General features: G+C 39.7%; 1 protein-coding gene across 1 annotated transcript; it reads right to left on the bottom strand.

Moving 5' to 3' along the window:
* Positions 1-7,389: 7,389 nt before the first annotated feature.
* Positions 7,390-19,954, bottom strand: LOC116308161 (protein-glutamine gamma-glutamyltransferase K). Its single transcript, XM_031718550.2, has 15 exons — positions 19,742-19,954; positions 18,529-18,558; positions 17,541-17,668; positions 16,820-17,002; positions 15,328-15,588; positions 14,905-15,023; positions 14,134-14,241; positions 13,268-13,448; positions 12,397-12,532; positions 11,964-12,067; positions 11,100-11,342; positions 10,421-10,708; positions 9,938-10,095; positions 8,844-8,983; positions 7,390-8,378 (listed from the first exon to the last, which is right to left on the bottom strand). Exons 1-15 carry the CDS (start codon positions 19,855-19,857, stop codon positions 8,237-8,239), a joined length of 2,337 nt encoding a protein of 778 aa, XP_031574410.1. The 5' UTR covers positions 19,858-19,954; the 3' UTR covers positions 7,390-8,236.
* Between the last annotated feature and the right edge of the window lie 1,414 nt (positions 19,955-21,368).

Below are 21,368 nucleotides of genomic sequence, written 5' to 3' on the forward strand. Positions count from 1 at the left end.
TGAGAATGTCAACAAGCATAAGGAGGGCACAGGAAGACCAATCTTCGAAAAGTGCAACAAGTATCCACGAGTTCGCCAAAGGGCGTTTGATTAAATATTTCAATTCCTTTATATTAATTATTGGAACAAAAACACGACTTTATTTTTCCAGAAATTTGTGATCAAAACTTAGATAGATTTGAAATGAACTGCTCTTGATCGGAGCTCAATATTCTCGTTTAATGTGCAAATGTTATGGGATGGACCGCTCTCGGTACGAGCTACAGGATCTTCATTCTACTTCTCTTCTTCTGTGTTCTATACTCTATCTCTACTCTTCTATACTCTGCTCTTCTATACTATATCTCTATCTGACTTAAACTAATTACATGAGCTCTATTCATAATACTTCATGACATGTGTCAGTCTACAATCAATATGATATTATCGCTGTGCATTGATTGGCTAATGGAAATAGTAAATTCCTAAGTGTGATATCTTATTAAAGAATAATACGAGTGAAAATCTTAGAACTAAACATAGCTTAAACTAAAGATAATATGTGAATATATGGTAAATGTATAGAAAGGTCTACGAGGAATATTTCTATCATAAGATTTAAAAGAATAGTGCCAAAATAACTAAGCAAGAGGTAAAGAGTGATTAGGGTGTAACCAGAGGTGTACATGCTAATGGGAGGAGCTAAGTAGTTTACTTGTAAATTCAAAGCATACCATCATCTAAACTTGTGCGTGATGGTAGCCTTACTGAAATCTTATATCGATATTTTCAATAACTAATTGATCGTTCTTTATCTTGTTTTCATACGATAAGAAATAGTAATTAGAAAACTGATGTCTAGCTTAGTCTGTAAAAACATTAATTTTCTCTCTCATAACACAAAGTCATTGAAAATATTTTGAATATTCAACCGGAGTTATTGTTTAAGCCCATCATGAAAGAGGTTTTCAACGGATGACAAAACACAGAGCATCATGTAGAAAAGAATAAGCAGCAGTAAGGGGGACTCGCGATCGATGCCGTATATTTGCGGGTTTAACCCGCGGAATTAAGCACGCGGGTACAGCAGATTTACGGGATTTCCCGCGGTGTGTCCTTACTGCTGCTGTGTTGGGTACCGCAAACGGAGGTTAAAATATCCTTTATATATAGATGGATACCATCAAAAGCATTAGAAATAAAACTGTGCGCAAGCTCAGAACTCAGGTGCTGGACCGCTTAGACGCCGACTTTGCCTTCACGACATTTAGTAGAGTGTACAGAATCCCATTTCCCCGGCAACCACTTTCGGCTACCTTTTTTTGTGTCCCAAAAGATGCGTATGCGTGTCCCCAAAAGATGCGTATGCGTGTCCCCAAAAGATGTGCGTGTCCCAAAAGATGTGCGTGTCCCAAAAGATGTGCGTGTCCCAAAAGATGTGCAGCCGCGCCCCAAAAGATGTGCATGCGTGTCCCAAAAGACGTGCATGTGCTAAAAAAGTGTCTCAGAATGTTAACGATAAGGTTAAATCTTTGTAAGTATGTGCTAAAAAAGTGTCTTAGAATGTTAACAATAAGGTTAAATCTTTGTATATGCTAGTAGAGTGTATGGATTGTCCGCGCCTCGACTACCTTTTTTTGTGTTCCCAAAAGAGTGTATGCGTGTTCCCAAAAGATGTCGATCCGTGTTCCAAAAGATGTGCAAGGGCGCCCGCCAGACGGGCTCCCTAAGGCATTCCTGGTAGACGTATTTTTTGTACTGCGACACCCCCCATAGTAGTAGCCAAAAACCTTCTACTCCTAGATATAGACATGGACTCCCAAAAGAGTATTTCGGTTACATTGCAAGAAATGGGCATACGTGCAAAGAGCAGAGTGTTGGCGCATTTGCTGCTGGACAATGCATGCGACGGGAACTTGCTGCCGGACATATCCAAATGCGACTACCTACGCAACAACGAAGGTACTACCAGTTTGCAGCCGCTGGAAGGATTGCCGCCATTCGTAGACGACATATTCGTATATGGTTTCGTTGCGGAAGAGAATTTGTATGGCAAGAAGCTGCTCTGCAGAAATGCAAAGACAATAGTTGCGCAGATATCTACGGCAGCAACAGTGGCATTTGGTGGGTTTCTGCCCACGAGTATCGTACATACCTGCAAGCAGGGAAAGATCGTAGAAAACATCGCAAAGATAGAAGAGCGCTCCAATGCCAAAGGCAAATGGTATGGAATACACAACACAGATCCTGCTGGATACTTCGTGGCCAAAGTAGACACTTCGGAGCTGCAAATAGAAGATGTCGGGGAAAACGTACGCAAATTCTCCATGGCTTTGTATGGGCAAGGATATGGCATCTACTCCGTGGACTACACACAGGATTTCTCCGGTACTTTGGACAGAGCTGCATTGGTGCGCAGACTGCGGCAAATGGGCTACAAAGAACAAGGAGAAGTTGGTTGGCGCGAAGGTACCATTTTGGACAATACGCATGCCGTCGGGAACCATGTTTGTACTTGGATGGAAGACGGAAAGAGAACCAAAATATACAACAAGATAGTGTCGAACTTCGAAGCCGGAGAAGTGCAAAACCCAGTAGGAGCAAAGTTGGCAGAGTACGTGGATTGCCCCAACGACCATTTGCGTAGAACATTCCTGCACCCAGACGTGCAAAAAAGAGGATGCACCAGAGTGGAAATATCCATCTATGGCAAAGATTTCTCCAAATCCCACACCAACGCCATCGCGGAAACACTAGAACCTTTGCAAGACATATTCGTAGTACAGCCGCCAAAGAATATGTGGTTGGCACTTGCGGAACATTTGGACAGGTGCTTGTGCATTTGCTGCGAGGAGACGAAAGAAATATTCCTAGCTTGGTACTGTAATTTGGAAACCAGACGCATAGCCGGAGTGCGAGTTCGTGGCAACGACAAATGGGAACGATGTGTACTTTGGACCATAGCAGAGTTTGGCCTGCGCAAATGCCCCATATTTCGCATAGATGTGCTTGGTATGGAACCTGTGGAAATAGCTCCGCTGCGCTGCTACACAAAAAACTCGCCTACGGTATTGGCGGAGTCCAAATTCCCCACCCGAGTGCATACAAATGCCCCTGCCATTGCCACAATGCTGCCTCCGACGGAACACGTAGAGTGGATATGGCGTACGAAGAAGGCGCAAAGAATAGGAGTAGAAAAGAGTCTCTTCGGAATACTGGAAGTACCTACGGACCGCAGGATATCCTTTCTGTCCAAAAGAAAACGACAACAAAGATTGGAAGACATACGAGACGATTTGGAAGGCGACGAGTGAGTAGAAGCCACGCAGAGATATCACGCAGAGCTGTCGGAACAAAAGCAAAACATCCTGCGGCAAAAAGAAGAAGACAGGCGAAAGATAGAAGAAGAGTTGGAAAAGTACGAAAAGCTGTTGGATAGGATTTCCAAAAGAACAGACAATCTGCGTAGATTGTTCTTTGGAAAAGAAAGCTCGTTTGGTCCAGAGACGCCCAGAGCCAAAGTGCATAGGATGGACCAAATACCCGCAGGAGACTACAAAATACTAGGATATGCGATCCCCAGAGACTTGGATGCTGGCTGGTCGGCAAGGGGGCACCGAGTAGTATTGCGGAGGAATAGAGAAACGTCTGTGGCATGGGCCACGGAAGCCCTATTGGAGGCATTTGCAGCTGGAAAGTTCGAAGCCAACGGCAACATACGCACTGCCATACAAGGAGAAGAAATATTGCTAGAGTGGAAAAATGGCATAGCAACTGTCTTCGTACCGGAAGGACCAGGCTTGGACACATACCACGAGTTGGCCAGAAAAATAGACCACAAAATGCCGCAGAATCCAGGAAAGCTACTGAAAGTCGTAGCGCCACCGAACAAAGAATGTACGCAGGCGCTACATATGCAGCCGAACGAATACCAATGCTGGAAGTACGCCAAAACCACCTACAGAAAAAAAGAAAGGACAATACTGTTCCTTTCCGAGCTATGTTCGGAGTGCGTATTGGAGGGCTGCACTGTGGAGCATGCAACCACTCCAGTTTGGGGACATTTTCTAGAAGAGCAAACTATAGACTGGACATCTCCAGCGCCTTTGTATTGCAAAATAGGCAGAGAAAAGACTACCAAAGCAAAGAAGAAAGACCGGCTAGTGCACGTTTCTACTCCATTTCCGGAATCCTAGAATTTCTCTGCGGCTCCGCTGGATGTCTGTAGTAGACAACTTTGGGCGGTTGCATGCGCGCCCAAACGACAGCAGCAATGCCCAAGACGGCAAATAGCACATTGCCGGCTATTTGCCAGTCTATTTTTGTGGATATTTCCTCCACTTCGTCCTCTATTTCTTTGAAGGAATCCTCTTCCTCTTTTTGTTCCATTTTGGCTAGCAATTCCTCCTTTGCGTCTCGGAGTTCTTCTCTAGCTTTTTGGAGATCGTCCAAGACTATAGCAAAGGAATCCTGCACTTCTAGGAAATGTTTCTGCAGATCCGTGGTTGGTGGCTTTTCGGGTATTGCTACCTCCAGACCATTCTCTCGCTCTATCCTGCGTATCTTGGGAATACCCACACCATACTTTTTGGCTACCTTTTGCAGCCCTACTCCATTTCGTCGATCTTCCAACAATCCTGCGATTTCTTCCTCGGATAGTATTTTGGGCGTTGCCATATACATATGTAGACAGGGTTTGGGCATGTGGATCCATAGGGGGTATTCCATGGATCCATAGGGGGTATTCCATGGATCCATAGGATATAGACATGTATTTGTACATAGCCATAGGCATAGCCGGCTACATGTTGGGAAAACAGCGCACGATAGAAATCCTTTTGGACGTCCTAGGAGGTTTGTATAGAGCACAGGAGACAATAGGCAACGCACGCATTCCGGGCTACGTAGCGGCACCATTGCGCATAGCCCTTCGACGGTAGCGCCCTGTTTTGGGGCCCTTTGGAACATGGACAAAATATACACTCTTCTATTTTGGGAAGCGTCGCAAAGACACTCTTTTGGAACACACATACGCATCTTTTGGAACACGCAAAGACACTCTTTTTGGAACACAAAAAAAGATAGTCGAAACATGGTTGTCGAGGCGCGGACAAACGATACACTCTTACAGGCATCCTTAACAAAGATTTAACCTTATTGTCGACATTCTAAGACACTCTTTGAAATAGTTTCCAGGCATCCTTAACAAAGATTTAACCTTATTGTCGACATTCTACGGGGGATATCCGGATCGACACCTTTGGGGACGCGGATCTGCATCTTTTGGAACACGGATCCACATCTTTTGGAACATGGATCCACATCTTTTGGAACACAAAAAAAGGTAGTCGAAACATGGTTGCCGGGAAAATGGGATTCTGTACACTCTACTAGCATATACTAAACAAAGATTTAACCTTATTGTCGACATTCTAAGACACTTTTTTAGCACATACTTACAAAGATTTAACCTTATCGTTAACATTCTAAGACACTTTTTTAGCACATGCACGTCTTTTGGGACACGCATGCACATCTTTTGGGACGCGGCTGCACATCTTTTGGGACACGCATACGCATCTTTTGGGACACGCATACGCATCTTTTGGGGACACGCATACGCATCTTTTGGGGACACGCATACGCATCTTTTGGGACACAAAAAAAGGTAGCCGAAAGTGGTTGCCGGGAAAATGGGATTCTGTACACTCTACTAATCGTTAACATTCTAAGACACTTTTTTAGCACATGCACGTCTTTTGGGACACGCATGCACATCTTTTGGGACGCGGCTGCACATCTTTTGGGACACGCACATCTTTTGGGACACGCATACGCATCTTTTGGGGACACGCATACGCATCTTTTGGGACACAAAAAAAGGTAGCCGAAAGTGGTTGCCGGGAAAATGGGATTCTGTACACTCTACTAATATTGCTCTTTGGTAGCATTTGGTACGGCATTACGAATATTCTTACCACACTCGTAACACTGTGCTGACGTGTCATCTTCTATTTGCATTTTTTTACCACAACACCAGAAACCCCGAGGCTTGGGGATGTTAACTTTGAATCTTAGGCAAATCGCACAGAAGTCATTGGTGAACTTTTCACATTCATGCATCGTATATCCAACAAATATTTTAACCTCCGTTTGCGGTACCCAACACAGCAGCAGTAAGGACACACCGCGGGAAATCCCGTAAATCTGCTGTACCCGCGTGCTTAATTCCGCGGGTTAAACCCGCAAATATACGGCATCGATCGCGAGTCCCCCTTACTGCTGCTGAATACGCAAATTCAAAAATATTATTGTTAAATTCATCATGCAATCAATATTCGTTCTCTTTTTTGACTATATATTTAGCTTTTGATTCAGTTTAAGGAATGACTTTTTGGGGTCATTTGTCATTGCAATTGCTCCCAATCGTGATGTTACACTGTTACACACTTACCTTAACTGTCTGCCAGACATGGTAACGAGTTAACATATACTGATTGCTTAAATAGAAAATAATAAAGTCTTATTTTGTTCTCAAATGATTATCAATGTAACTTCAATGCCTTTGGCTATCACTCTGAGTCGCGATAAATCGAAACTGTAGCTGTTTTCCTATTCAGGGTCAAATGGTTTCGAAGTTTCTTGGAAATGTTTTTCAATATCAATGAATAATGTATGTCGCTTGCCTGCTAGTGGTTGGTGAACCATACACACGGTGTAATTATATTGTTTCGAGTAACGTTGCATCGCGGGATGTCCAACGTAGCATATTTATAACATTAAATCAAAGGTAGCCCAAGCTATGTTTCTTTGGTGCCATATTTAATTAACAAATGAGAAAACGTATGGTGATACTTAAAAACCTTAATAAGATCGTCAAAGTTCTTTGATTGCACGTTACATCATCGCAGCCTCTCAGGCGAGCGTTGGTGCCATTAAAAAAGATTGATTAATGGCATCTATTGTTAACGGCACCACTATGGTAGTCATGCTTTTGTCTTAGGAACTCTCTTAAGAACGCTTGTAACCCATCAATAAAAAGTAGTACCTCTTTCGTCATGTGTACCTAGATCTTGGATTTACTGTGAGTAAATGCATTCGAAGTTAATTGATCATCTAGATTTTTTCTAGATTTCTCGCGCCACATCATTGGAAGAAATTGCGTATAGCTCAATTTATTATTAAACCAATACGTGATAGAACAAAAGAAATGACGCACTTCTCAGTAACAAATTTAAAACTCAAAACTCTTTGCTTGACAACTTCGTTGGCAATAAGGCTGTTACCCTGGTTTCGAAATTCGAGGAAAGTTTGCATAGATTTGTTGGAAGAGCGTTATGAAGTATCCGATAAATCACATGATTTGCATGGTTTATCCACAGGGAACCCAATTAGAACAACGTTTATGAAGAATATTTTAGGGGTATATTTATTGTAAAAGTTAGACACTAGTAACTACAAAATGGAAGAAAGGAAGAAAAAAACAAGACAAAGAAAAAATTGAAAATACTACAAAGTAAAATAAATAAATAAATTAAAAAAAATTAAAAAATTAAAGATAAAACTTATAAAAGAAATAAAACTTTAAAATAAAATGCTAAAAATAACGTAAAAAAAAAAAAAAAAAAAAAAAATTTTAAAACACATGAGGCAACAGTATCACTGAGACACTGAATAGCATTCACCAACATCCTATTTTCTCACGACAGCAAAATGTACGATTTCGAGCGTGCTATTTAGACCCCGTCCACACTATGCCGGATAAATTTGAATCCGCAACTTTCACACCGAAACCGTAAAAAAATTTTCCGTCCACACATGAAAACGGATAAAATGTTTCGCGTCCACACTAGTCCGATCAGAGGCGGCAAAAACGCTTCATTGCACATTTGAGCATGTGCATCGAAGCTGAAATTGAGCCCGCGGTGAATTTTTAGTCTTCTCGCCATGTTTCCATGACAATCAGGACGTCATCGTATTCGAAAAATTTCGGATACGAAATGTTCTCCGTCCACACTAATACGGCCAGCTGGCGTTTTCAAATTGTTCCACTCTAGAGACCATATACGAAAAAATTCGTTGTCGGTGAAGAAATGTTCCGGATTCGCCCGGACTAGTGTGGACGGTAGGCCTAACCGAATAAATAAAAATTCGGATTCAAATTTATCCGGCATAGTGTGGACGGGGCCTTAAAAGAGCATTGTTAGCCTACCTATTGTACTGTCTTCGCTCTTTTTTACTCTTAGATTTTGTAAGCCTACACTACTGTAATCTCAAACTCTCCACGAACACCAGACAGCTGATCGGAGTGGAAAGATGCATCAATGTATCGCTTTCCTTTTTTCTTGGATTCCAGAATAACAGGAATTGACACCTCATCATTTGGTCCAATCGCTTTCCTGTGGGAAAAAATAGCAACTGCATCGTACGGCATTTACTCCATTAAACCCCCAACCTTTGATGAGCCCCCTTCTAATAAACCCCCAGTCCGAGAAGCCAAAAGTAACGAAAGCCCTCAGCGTCATAAGCCCCCGGCCATTAGGAACATCCTGGTCCTTTTCTCTTGGCTGGCCTTTGAAAGTCATGTTACCTGATCAGGTTCATTCAAAGGATGTGTCGACGGAAAAACCTCATACTTCGACGAAAACATGCGTTTGTCAACCTTATCTTAACCTTCATATGAAGGTCTCTTATGGCCTCTTGCTACTGGCGAAATTTTTTTTTATCGATTTTTAATTTGCTACAAGTTAAGAGGGGTAAAGTGTTTTTTAATTTTGTTATATTTAAATAAATTGTGTTACATTTACAACAAAACAAATCTTATGTTAAGCTTTGCATAACATTAATGACAGCGCCAGACTCACCTTATGCTTTTTGTGATAGAGCTTGGGATCATCCTGGAATTTTCAACGTTCAGATTGGCATTTGTTAACTTGATAGGCAGAGGATTGGTGAACTGGAATGAAACCTCGAACTCCTCGTTTTTCCCCACCTTATATGGGATCTAGAGGTAAAGTGATAAAATAATATGTTAATGTAAATAATATGTGAATAATATGTGAATAATAAATATTTTAATGTTAAATGGAAAAAGTACTTTTGGAAAGAAATATTTCATACAAGCGCTTCGCTTGTCTAGTACAGCTATTTCAAGGTTTTGTTGCATGTTGAATATTGCATGTCGCATGCTGCATATGGTATGTTGCATGTTGCATATAGCAAGTCGTATGTGGCATGTTGTTGCATAAGGCATGTCGTATGTTGCATGTCATATGTCGCATGTTGCATATGGTATGTTGCATATGGCATGTTGCATATAGCATGTCGTATGTTGCATATGGCATGTCGTATGTTGCATATGGCATGTCGTATGTTGCATATGGCATGTCGTTTGTTGCATATGGCATGTTGCATATGGCATGTCGTATGTTGCATGTTGCATATGGCATGTCGTATGTTGCATGTTGCATATGGCATGTCGCATGTTGTATATGGCATGTCGTATGTTGCATGTTGCATATCGCATGTTGCATAACAGTCTCGAGCTGCATGCACTATGGGTATTATGAATACGATCACCGAAAGCTCAGAACAACAAAAAATATCCTAAACTTTGTTTGCACGTTTTACTGACATGATTTCGTCTGCATTTGCTGGCATGACTTACATATGAATATAATACATTTCTGAATACCTGTATTTGTATGGGGCGTGTTTCGTGGAATTTATATTTTTTCTGCATGAGGTACGAGGGTTCGAAATGGACAAAATATTATATAGGCCGATATTTTAAAGAGAGGGCTACAGAAAATAGGCGAGCAACATGAAATCAGCGGTAAGACTTTTGCGGCATGTTTTCGCCATTTTTTTTTCCATTTGGCACTTCAAAAAATATTTATACCTGTAAATATTAATGCTAGTCTGCATTTTGGGGATTCACAGGTGTGTCTATACTTACCATTGCTATGAGTTCAGGTTTGTTGAATTCAATGTCATCCATGTCACAAAACACCTGACCAGTCTCCTTGACTTTAGCTTTGAAGTAGGTTTTGATGCTTGCATCAGGAGCCATTTTGAGGTATTCATCAACAGAAATAGATAGAAGTACGGAGGTTTCTAAAAACGTAAGGTAAAGCCATAAATAATATCTATTCATTACATACCACAAGAAAATTGAACACGCATAATTGTGCGCAATACTCCTTTTTAAGGTTCCGTTTAGTAATCACGAATAATAGTTCTAAGTCGAGGCTGGAGTTTCCGCGCATAGCAAGACTATGCTTTTTATCAGGCGTGGCAACTCCAGACAGGACTTGGAACTATTAATTATTCATGGTCATTGAACGGAACTGTAAAAAAATAAAATAAAGTACATGGAAGTTCCACGATTTAATTGTCGCTATTTGCCGCAATTCAAAATTAAACAAACGAATCGACTTACCCTGTCCTCTTGCAAGAGTCACCACTTTATTAACATTCTTCAAGTCTCGAGTGGTAATACCCGTGTAGAAGGATATCTTGGTTACTATGGTAACCTGAACAGTCCTTCTTGCATTGGAGTCATTTTTTACAGACAACTCTATTTTAACGTCATCTCCTATCATTATGTTGTCACTGGTGAGTATTTCAAACGTGACATCACTGGAAGATGGCTCGGAATAAATTTCCTGATTTTTGCGTGAGCTGAATTTGTTAGCTAGTCGGACTGCCTCACGTTCTTGTGAGCTTTCTGTTGATTGATTTGGAAAATAATGTCAGTGGAGGTATGGTGGCGGTGGTAGTAAAAGTGCCTGTGACAGTAGTAGCAGCAGCAGCAGCAGCAATAGAAGTAGTAGTAGTAGCTAGTAGCAGTAGTGGTAGCAGTAGTAGTAGCAGTAGCATTAGAAGTAGTGGTGGTAGTGGTAGTAGTAGTGGTAGCAGTAGTAGTAGCAGTAGCATTAGAAGTAGTAGTAGTGGTAGTAGTGGTGGTAGCAGTAGCAGTAGCAGAAGTAATAGCAGTAGTATATAGTATAGCAGTTGTTCATTTGTCGTTGTTGTTGCTTTTGTCACTACAACAGTGTAGCAGACATAGCGGTATGATACTGATAGCCTTAATTACGTCAGTACTCCTAATGCCTCACCCTCCGGAAACTTGTAATACTTGGTCAGATCTTCTCTGTCATTGCTTCCAACGGCCTTGGTACTAATGTATTTTCCAATACTGCGTTTATCAATGTAAGACACTGTCATCTCTCCATCCTCATCAACATCCCAGTAGACTTTATCACCGTTGACTTCAGCAAACACGAAGCCTGTGTCAAATGGGAAGTAAACCTCGCCATTCTTGACGGCTTTGACAGGACAGGGTCCACACCTGAACACACCTGTTAATCATAGTGTTGATTTGCAGCTCATTAATGTTATATCGAAATGGTACTATGGATGGATTGCTCGAGAGACTGGCAATGGCTTCCTCGCTGGCGGAGTTTCTATTTTCCTTGGGTATTAATTAAGGGGAGAAAAATAGACTTTGGCAATGCTCTTTTACTCCGACGAAGGACTAGTGTCCGAAAAGTCAGTAAGTTTTTTCAACTTTTCACAGTGTATAATTTACCTTTATATCATTACTGTTTCATTAGAAACACCGACGCAGCTCACACTAGTTTTTAGCTTGTTATCTCTTCAATGTAGGTTGTTATATTTGTCGTAAATGCACGGGGTAACTTAGCAACGCTGTCAAAATCCTCCACAGGATTTTGACAGCCGCCATACGTCAAATTACATTCGCTCATGCTCATTACGTGTTTCCGGTTAAGAAACCGGTTTTTAAACTGGTTTTGGTTTCCACAATTGTGGACGACGGTATATCAAACAAAAGTTTGGTATATAAGTCTCCCACCTTAAGACGAGAGACCAGTAAAAAGAAAGGCAAAGAAGGCGTTTTTCAGTCTCAAAAGTCTACGCTGTATGTGTATCGGAAAATCATATTTATAACTAAATTTTACCTTCACTGGTTTCCTGTGGTGTGGCATCGTGTGCCTGCCAGCCATCATAGCCAGACGGAAGATCTGGACGAGTGAAATACGACTCGTTCCACACATGGAAGTTCCTAAAAATAAATGTTTAAAAGCATTAGAAAGACAAAACATTCAGGTCATTTCCGAGAGTTGGAATATAAAGGTGTGTTAATGAGGGCAGCATCGTGCTACTTCTTGTGCAACGTTATTTGTAACTTAGGATGAAAATGTCAGTCGCTTGTATCAGTCTGCGCAAAACAAATGTTTCATATACTTGCACGTACAAAGCAGAAGTCCTATCAAATTTGTTGCGCGAAGGAGTGGTAATACCATAATGCTCTGCTACTCACAAAGCAATAATGTAAAGTTTCGCGGCACGTTGAAAAATTTAGTTGGACCGTAAGCAAAACAATTTTCTTACCATACTGAATCATCGAGGTCATCTAGTGGCTTTCCTTCGGCATCATGGTGATAATCAATGGTCATGCTTTGGTCGTTGTCGTGTGCCGACGCAAAGTTAGTCACGCTACGAGTTGGGATCCCTATAGCACGAAGAACTGAGAGCAAAAACGATCAAAGTTAAAAGAAGAAAAGAAAAATAAAGAGAAAAAATATTGGGACTTTTGGAGCTTAGGCTAACGATATCTCTTTTTTTAATGCAGGAACGTTTAACTTGTGGGTGTATTTTTTTCTATTTCAGACCACGTTTTATTATTTTGAGAATAAGATTTTTTGTTTAAGTTTCATCCATATTCAGGTGTCTTCTTGTGCGTAACCATTAAACAAAGAGATGATACTCTAGGGAATGACATGTGCTCTGAAATGGGAAAATATTACGCCCAAAGTAAAGATATTTATATGTTCTCTTCAAAAGAATATTGGCCATAATTTCGAAACTTGACGTTATCAAATTAAAAAGATATATATTAGTTTCATGAATTCGCACATTAGCAATCCGATCCATTGGCTTACAGCATGATAAAGCAATGGAAAATCTTTGTCAAATAGCGCAGCGCACTGATTCTAAAAATAGCTCAAAGATTAGGACAAATAATGCATTCTGTTTAACCGCTACGAGGATTATACGAACCGATTTTATTATTTTTACTTAAAGTTACAATAATAACCCATGTAAACTAAGAGCAACTGCGATCGGCTGTGAAAATCATCTGCTGAAAGTAAACTTGTAAGTTTGTCCGAATTTCGCTTTTGTCTTCGTATTTATGACGTCACGGCTGCGCTGCGCTATTCCACTAAAAGTGCTGCTATGACAACGGTCAAGCAATACTAACGTGTGGTTACTAAGCCAGAGAACACCCAGCACTGTCCATATCGCACATATTGATATCGCTTTGTGAACTTCTTCAAAATGGTGACACTTCCGGTCCATTCTGTGGGCTCGGTGGAATTTTTTGGATAGGTCTCGGTCCAACGCCCAAAGAGTATGCCACCATCTTTATCGTTGTAATTAGCCTATAAAATGTGATACAAAATCAGTAAGTTCAGGTAATAACATGTATGTTTTAAAATACGCAGTATAATTGATGGAGCGATTTCAAGCAAGTTCCCTCGAACTTGCTAAAAAATTGTTCTAAGTCTGGGCTGAAAAACGGGGCACGGCTAGCTCACAGATCCAAACCTGAAACAACCTCTGAGCTGATCAAAGTGATGGCATGGGCTAACTCACAGATTGAACCATGAAACAACCTCTGGGCTGATCTAAGTCAGGGCATGGCTAACTCACTGGTTGAACCATGAAACAACCTCTGGGCTGATCTAAGTCATGGCACGGCTAGCTCACAGATTGAACCATGAAACAACCTCTGGGCTGATCTAAGTCAGGGTATGGCTAACTCACAAATCAAACCTTGAAACAATCTCGAGCTCTAGGCTGATTGACAGGGCACAGCTAACTCTCAGTTTGAAACCTTAAACAACCCCTTAGCCTATCAAAGTCACGACACGGCACGCCACGGCTAACTTAAAGATCGAATTGGAATTTGGAATCAAGGTATATATACCAATCAAACTCAACTCAAATGTAATGCCAAGTCTAGGAATCGAACACCAGACCCTGGAGGAGAGTGGCAAGTGCACTACCACCACAACACCACCCTTGGATCCCTGCTACGATTACTACTACGATTAGGAAACTCACCATTTGAGATATAGTACGGCAAACAAGGGTAGGATTTGCATGTGCAGAAGTACTGAGTTCTGCTATCTTTAATAGCTTTAAGCATGTTTCCAGTGAAACTTGATCAAACTTAATTGAAATAAATTAGAAAGAATATTTATTTATTCCTTTGAGCTTGTTATTTGTCAGTCACAGACATCATTATCATCATCAAACACCATTATCATTATTAACATCAATATCATCGATCATCGTCTTAAGACGCAATTACACGGAGCAATTTTCTTTGCAGCTTGTCTCGCAACGGCGTTGCGACAGAAGTTGCATGGATCATTTCACCGTGTAACCTACAGCGCAATTTCAAAACGTTTTGCGAGCAAGTTGCTGCAATGGTTATGAAAAGTAGAATTCGTTTCTACTTTTGGCAACGACAGACTCTCTGTTGCACCGTTAAAACACTCGTGCAACTTGTGTCGTAACGCTATTGCCTAACAAAATGCAGAGAAAACTGCTCATTGTAATCGCGCGTCAGTTGTCACATAGCCATCATCGTTATCATCATTATCTTGGCTAATATCATTATGGCCATTGTCGCCGTCACCATCGACAACCGCTATTATCATCGTCATCGTGATCACCATCATAACTTATACTACCGACAACAACACTAAACTTCAACTTCACTAAATACAAATATAATTTCATTGAGGGCCACAAGTTTTTAAGCCTTGTGGCTATTTCGACTTGCTACCTTCTATTAATTTTATATCGATATATTATAGCCACACTGACCTGGCCAAAGTTCCAAGGAATGCTTGTGAATCTTCTTTTGCTGCCAACCCAGATGCGCCCGCGATCATTCAGTACGTACTCTTTCCGTTCATCTTCTTTGCCCATGTAAACTGCGTCATCTTTTGGTTCGAAGATTGAAGACAGTGATTGATAAGTAAACAGGTCAGTAAAGTGAAGTGGAGAAAAGTTAAAGTTTGAATAGGGAATTTGGAATGATTACTGATGTAACATGGAAAGTGGAAGAGCAGAAAGGCGAAAAGAGACTAGAGAAGACGAGAGGAGCCAGACGAGACGAGGCCAGTTTGCGGAGATGAGAGCAGACCAAACCAGGGAGATGAGACAAGGGGGATTAGGCAAAAGGAAACAGGACCAGAAAAGGGACGAGAGAAGAAGAGACGAGACGAGAAAGAAGCAAGTCACTACCTTTACACCAGGCGTTGAACAATATGATGATTTTCTCATCACGCTTTTGTTTAAAGCTATGATGGTTCCCACCGTATCTATTGCTTCGTGTCTCCACAAACAATGAATACTCTCCAACAATGGCATCAGCAGGTGACATGACGGACATTTCCACAGTTGCTCCACGATGTTCTACTATGTGCATACCCCACGATGACGTGGAAAGGCTATTGCTGTTCTGCAATCGTATGATGGACTTCTTGCTCTGTTGGGGTCGAGGGCCTGTCGAGCAAATATTTAGCAATTATTTGCCAAAGGCGAAGTAGATATCGGGTCGGGGAATATTTACCGAGACGCGAGTGGCTTTAGCATATACCAACTTGTGTACAGAGTAACTTGTTTTTATATACAATAATTCAATGAAAACAAACAGAAACTTTGCACTTTTAGCAAAACTTTTAGCAAATTTTTTAGGCCATACTTCGTTGCCTTTTTGGTATTGATAGGAAAGGCATTTACTTTCATTTTTTCAATTTCCTCATCGGAAATTGCAGCAAAACGATTGCCGGCAGATGCCATTTTGTTGCCGACTGAATATTCCGAGAAACAATATTCACCTCCAATTATAAACCAATGAGTGCACGCGTTTATAGGAAGTACACAAGTTGGTATATGCTAAATAAAGATATTCAGTGGTTTTCTATCGTCGAGGTCATAATAGGGACTTTAAGATTCGCAAAATCTACGACGGTGACGTCAACCGGAAGTGTAAATAATTTCTTTTTGGGGTGCTGTTCATTGGAAATTTTATTCAAAACATTGTCAGTAAAGCCAACACATCCACAGGGAATACAGACTTTGAAGGCGCGAAACCCCAAAGTGAAGTTGTTTACACTTCCGGTAGACGTCGCCGTCGCAGATTTTGCAAATCTTAAAGTCCCTAATGATTCTTGGTTACGACTCACACATTCAATAGCAAACCAATCACGCAGCAGTTTTCCCATTGGAATAAAAATCTTGTCCCACAAACAACTACACAGTGTCTATTTTTAAGAGGTCAATACAGAATTGAAACAATTTGTAATCAAATTCTCGCGATCACAGTTTTAAATTTTAAGATATTCTAACAAATTCGTCGAGCTTGTGGGACTTAGCGACGGTAACTAAGGGGAGTCGAAAACAGGAATAGGGCTTTTAAGTTTTGACGTACTTCCGGGTCCAATCACGCGACAAGATTGCTAAAATCTTGCCACAACTAATTCCCAGGATTTATTCTCTACCTTCAACAATTAGATATATGAGCAGAAAATCCTTCTATGAAGAAAGAACACAGAAAAATTTATGTAAAAGTAAGTATTAATTCGGACCCGCAAGTCGTTTTTCGGTCGAATTACGTCACACTTAACTGCTCCTTATTTAAGTGTCATTGGTTTTTTTTTCTCTTTTTTTCTTTTTCTTTTTTCCCCTTTTTTATCTATTTTTTTTTCTCTACATCTCTGTTCATTCTACTCACCTGTAACGAACTGCAAGATTACTTTGTCTCGTGATTCATCAAAATTCCTGTCAAACGTCACGGATATCTTGAACACTTTTCCTCTTCGGACAATGAGATCCTCCATCTCATAGTCATCCGTGTAATGTTCCTCGCGGTTTTTGTCCACATGCAAGTCGACCTGAACAGGCTTGAGCTGCGAATCTGAAAGTCATTAACACAGGCTCGTGTCAGTTTCATCCTTTAGTGAAAACGCCAGTATCAGAAACCACAGGTATTTTTACTTAAAGCAGTGTAGGATGGGCTCGGAAATCATATAAGAACATGCGTAATAGCTAAAGTACAAGCCTGGTATGAAACGACTGATCGAGAGTGCCAATGGGCCTTTCACAACTTCAAGTCGTGTAAAATATAGGCTCGTTATTTACCTATTACACATGTATTTTTACTTAGTAGAAGATTAACTGGGATTATAATATTTTGATATATTGGAAAAATCCTTACTTAGCCTTCTCCCATTCGATGGTATAACATTTTTCATCACCTTCCCTTCCCTGGCCCTCCTCAAGTCTTTGCATAACCCTTGATACTTTCTTTTAATGTGATGCCCCCTAGGACCCAGTTTCCCAAACCTCATAAATTACCGACCCTGCCATTCACGACGAAATAACCAAGGTTCAGGTCCAAAAGACCATGGTCTCTTGGCAGGTCTTTGGGCTATCATAATAGTAACAGTCCATACCATTCATCTTTTTGCTGTTCGCATGCAAAACTTTCATATTTTCTTTGAAATCCTGATCCGTCATGACTTTGGTGCGACCTTCGACATTTTCACCAAGTTTTCCTCGCCTTGCTCTTCGGGAATCATTTCTGAAAGAATAATGTTTGCATGCATGGTCACTACTGACAACAATTAATGTTCTCTGAACCAATGTTGCTATTGGCATTTCCATATAAATGAAGGACTCTGGGCATATCCAACTGGCTTCGCTTACTCTGCCTTGGCACCAACCACCGACTGTGAACTGTGGACCACTACTGCCACTACCACTAACGACAATGATGATAACAACAACAGCTACTACTACCACCACCAACAACAAAATATCAACAACAGCTACCACTGCCACCACTACCACTACCACCAACAATAGTAAACAATTAATTTAAAAAATTGGATAGCAACAACAGCTACCACTTACACCACTACCACTACCACCAACAATAATAAACAATTAATTTAAAAAATTGGATAGCAACAACAGCTACCACTTACACCACTACCACTACCACCAACAATAATAAACAATTAGTTTAAAAAATTGGATAGCAACAACAGCTACCACTTACACCACTACCACTACCACCAACAATAATAAACAATTAATTTTAAAAATTGGATAGCAACAGCAGCTACCACTTACACCACTACCACTACCACCAACAATAATAAACAATTAATTTAAAAAATTGGATAGCAACAACAGCTACACTGGCTATTAATTGCTACACTTGTAAAGCAGCACCAACAGCTAACCACTCATTAATACTAATTTTTTTTTTTCCATTTTATAACAGAACAAGAGAAAAAAGTTTAGAAATTGTTTCAGTGATTAATTGGTTTCTTTTTTCACACAACTTCAAGTGTGCTACATGTCATGATAATGTCACAAGAGCGTTTTTATGGAATTGCAATAAAAACAACTGATTCGTTCACAAAATCAACTTACTCAGGCGATTCGGCTCGCCTTCGCTTTGGCCTGCAAGAAAACAAAAGAAAATCACATTAAACATATTTGAATACGGTACCCACAACTAAATACCTAACCTTGCTAATTATCTGTCCAGCATAAACAATCGTGATGGGGAGCTAGGGTAGCGGAAGTTGAAGGAACGTCTTTAAATAGTGTCACGCGATTGACCTTTACGAATAATTTTTTTCGATCGACTTAAAAAACATTAACTTTATTGAAATTATTGAATAAAAGAATAGCAATTTGACCCGTTACTATTTATTAAATTCAAATAATTTCGTGCTTTCTTTTCATTAATATTCAACTCGAACAATTGAGTATTGTGTTACTAGTTTAATGTTCAAGAGCAGGTACAAAAAACCACACACACAGGGAAGAAATAATAACATTAAAATAGCAATTCTAAAAATCGAACTAGTAGCGAACATATTCCGACATCAATGACTTGTAATTGTAAATCTGTTTTTCAGAAGTGATTTGATTGTTTGTTTTTTTCTTACTGGATCGCTTATCGAGGTCAACCTTGTTTTTTTTTTTTCTTGGAATTCAAAAGGTTTCCAAGAATGGCTTGCTCAGCTCATTAGAATATTAGGCGCGTAATTATTATGCTTGAAAACAATTGAAACTTCTTAAGAATTAAACTTAATTCCTGGTCGTCACAACATCAAGCTGCCTGAACCTATAAAGGCCATCTTTTCCAAGAAGAATGAAAAATCTACAACCGTTCCCCGAAAAATTAGACAATTTGCACAATAGTTTAACGAGATTTTCGCGCTCAACGGCCCATATGCTTAAGCCCCAACACAAGTAAAACTAAAACAAAAACATGTTGATAAGATAAAAAAAAATGAATGTAATTAATAAAAAGGCTATTGTTCCAGCTTAATCTACCCTATGTACTCTGTTATCGAAGAAATTACCCTTAAATTAGCTTAGACCAGGTCAAATTTCTATTAAATTTTAGATTAACCAAGAGTAATTCATGTAATGGAGGGACTCGTAATGCACTTTTACATATAATAAAGTCTTGTTGGCTTTTCAGTAAGCTTACAGGTGTCTTGCTAGTGAAACAATATATTCTGATTAATTCGGATCAAGATATCTTCAGTTGTCTTCGAGAATCAAGGGCTTGTTTAGAATTCTTGTAGTGCATAAATATGATATTACTATCTCCGCATACAATACTCACGGTGATGGTTCCATCCCACTGCCAGAGGATCTCCTAGTAGTTCTTGGTGAGTTGCTGGCAATCCTTGTAGAATTAGCAGCAGTGTTTCCTCTGGTCCTTCGTGAACTTCTAGGCATTTTAAACAACTACGACTCAAAGTTTATAACCACTCTTGAAGATCAGAAGAGATTATTATCTTAATACCGTCTGGCTAATAACGTGGTTATGGTAATGTCTTCGCGTGCAAACCTTATAGACGGCTCGTTCCAGACTCCACAAATTATCTATCCGTTCATGCATAATGCATTACCTTAGGGAGGGTTCATAACTTATCAAGAGGGGGGCTATGATGATTTTGAGGGGGGGGGGGGGGGCATTATTTTTCCCTTATCCAAGTTAGGGTGGCCAGCGAAAATTTGACCATATATAAAACAAAGTATAAGGGGCGCCCAGCAATTTTTTTCCTGAAACATTTTTATGAAAAAATGTTACTTAGAATCCTGGATTTTAATAATAACAGATTTTAAAACTACTTGAAACTGAGAATAATTACTTGTTGGGACATCTTATTTGGAAAAATGTCATTGGACAAATGTTTAACACAACATTAAATTAGGAAATACAAAACTAGGAGCGTCTCGTCCACATCTTGTGGTGCATTGTTTTGTTTCGTTTTTGTCTTTTTGCTGGCAATGGTTCAAATTGCTCGTCACTATCTTCACTTTCACTTATTTCCAAACTGTCGCTGTCACTGTCACTATCACTGCTCCATGTTTCTCCCAAGACAGTTTCGTTACTATTATATCACTTTCAGACGGGTTCTCGAGCTTCTAAAAGACGTTTGCCTCGAACTGATATTGTTGCCAATGCATGCCTGACCCCCTTGTTTTTTTGTAGATGAAAGCTTATTAGCTCAAATTTTTTTTTGTCCTTTTTCAACTTTTTCTTCCATGGAAGAGAGTGTTTTTTCAAGTAAGTGTCCAGTTCAGAAACATGAAATACTTACGAGTATTGTTATAATAATTTATGTTTGAATAGATTAAATGTAGGTAGTGGTCCTAACTAATAAATTTAAGAGTCAATAAAATGTTAGGGCCATTATTTATTGATAGTATATTATACTGGTGAAGAAGAAAGTAGCTTTGTGATAAACGAAGACAAAAAAAACCTGTATATATATATTGCTAACATAAAGTCACATATACATATAACTGAAGTGTCTAAAATGTTGACAGATTGATGATTATAATTTATTGTGTCAAACTAACAAGTCAATCTTCCTTTTTCTTGATGCCAGTTGTTTTTATTAAAGCTTTATTCAGTTTAATAGCATCATGTTATTATTAGGAAACCATGTTTAACTGAAGCAATATTTTTTTAAAGCTCCAATAGACGACTTTCATAACTCAGTTTTTTCAGATAGAGAAAATGAAGCCTTTTAACCAGAAACTATTAATGCTATATCTGAGAAAATACTTCACGAAAACTATTTCCAGAAAATTTTGTAGAATTTGACTGCAAACCAAAGAAGTTATGAAAGAACGAAAATAGAGAGTTTTGTATGTATTTATCACTGGAAGCCTTGGTGGCCTCGTTTTGGTGTATTTTCAAAACTTCAAATGCTGACACATCTTGTAAAGGATTTATT

This window comes from Actinia tenebrosa, unplaced genomic scaffold (genome assembly GCF_029948245.1).
Source record: "Actinia tenebrosa isolate PJP-AT-01 unplaced genomic scaffold, QUT_ActTen_1.0 PGA_scaffold16__25_contigs__length_10494907, whole genome shotgun sequence".
Taxonomy (NCBI): Eukaryota; Metazoa; Cnidaria; class Anthozoa; order Actiniaria; family Actiniidae; genus Actinia; species Actinia tenebrosa.

What these genes read in the sequence shown, in the direction of transcription:
- LOC116308161 (XM_031718550.2), bottom strand. Translation starts at nt 19,857, where the DNA reads ATGCCTAGAAGTTCACGAAGGACCAGAGGAAACACTGCTGCTAATTCT. An exon ending in GTTCAACGCCTGGTGTAAAG is followed by an intron (nt 15,024 to 15,327) that starts GTAGTGACTTGC and finishes TCGAACCAAAAG; the next exon opens with ATGACGCAGTTTACATGGGC. An exon ending in GCCGTACTATATCTCAAATG is followed by an intron (nt 13,449 to 14,133) that starts GTGAGTTTCCTA and finishes CACATTTTATAG; the next exon opens with GCTAATTACAACGATAAAGA.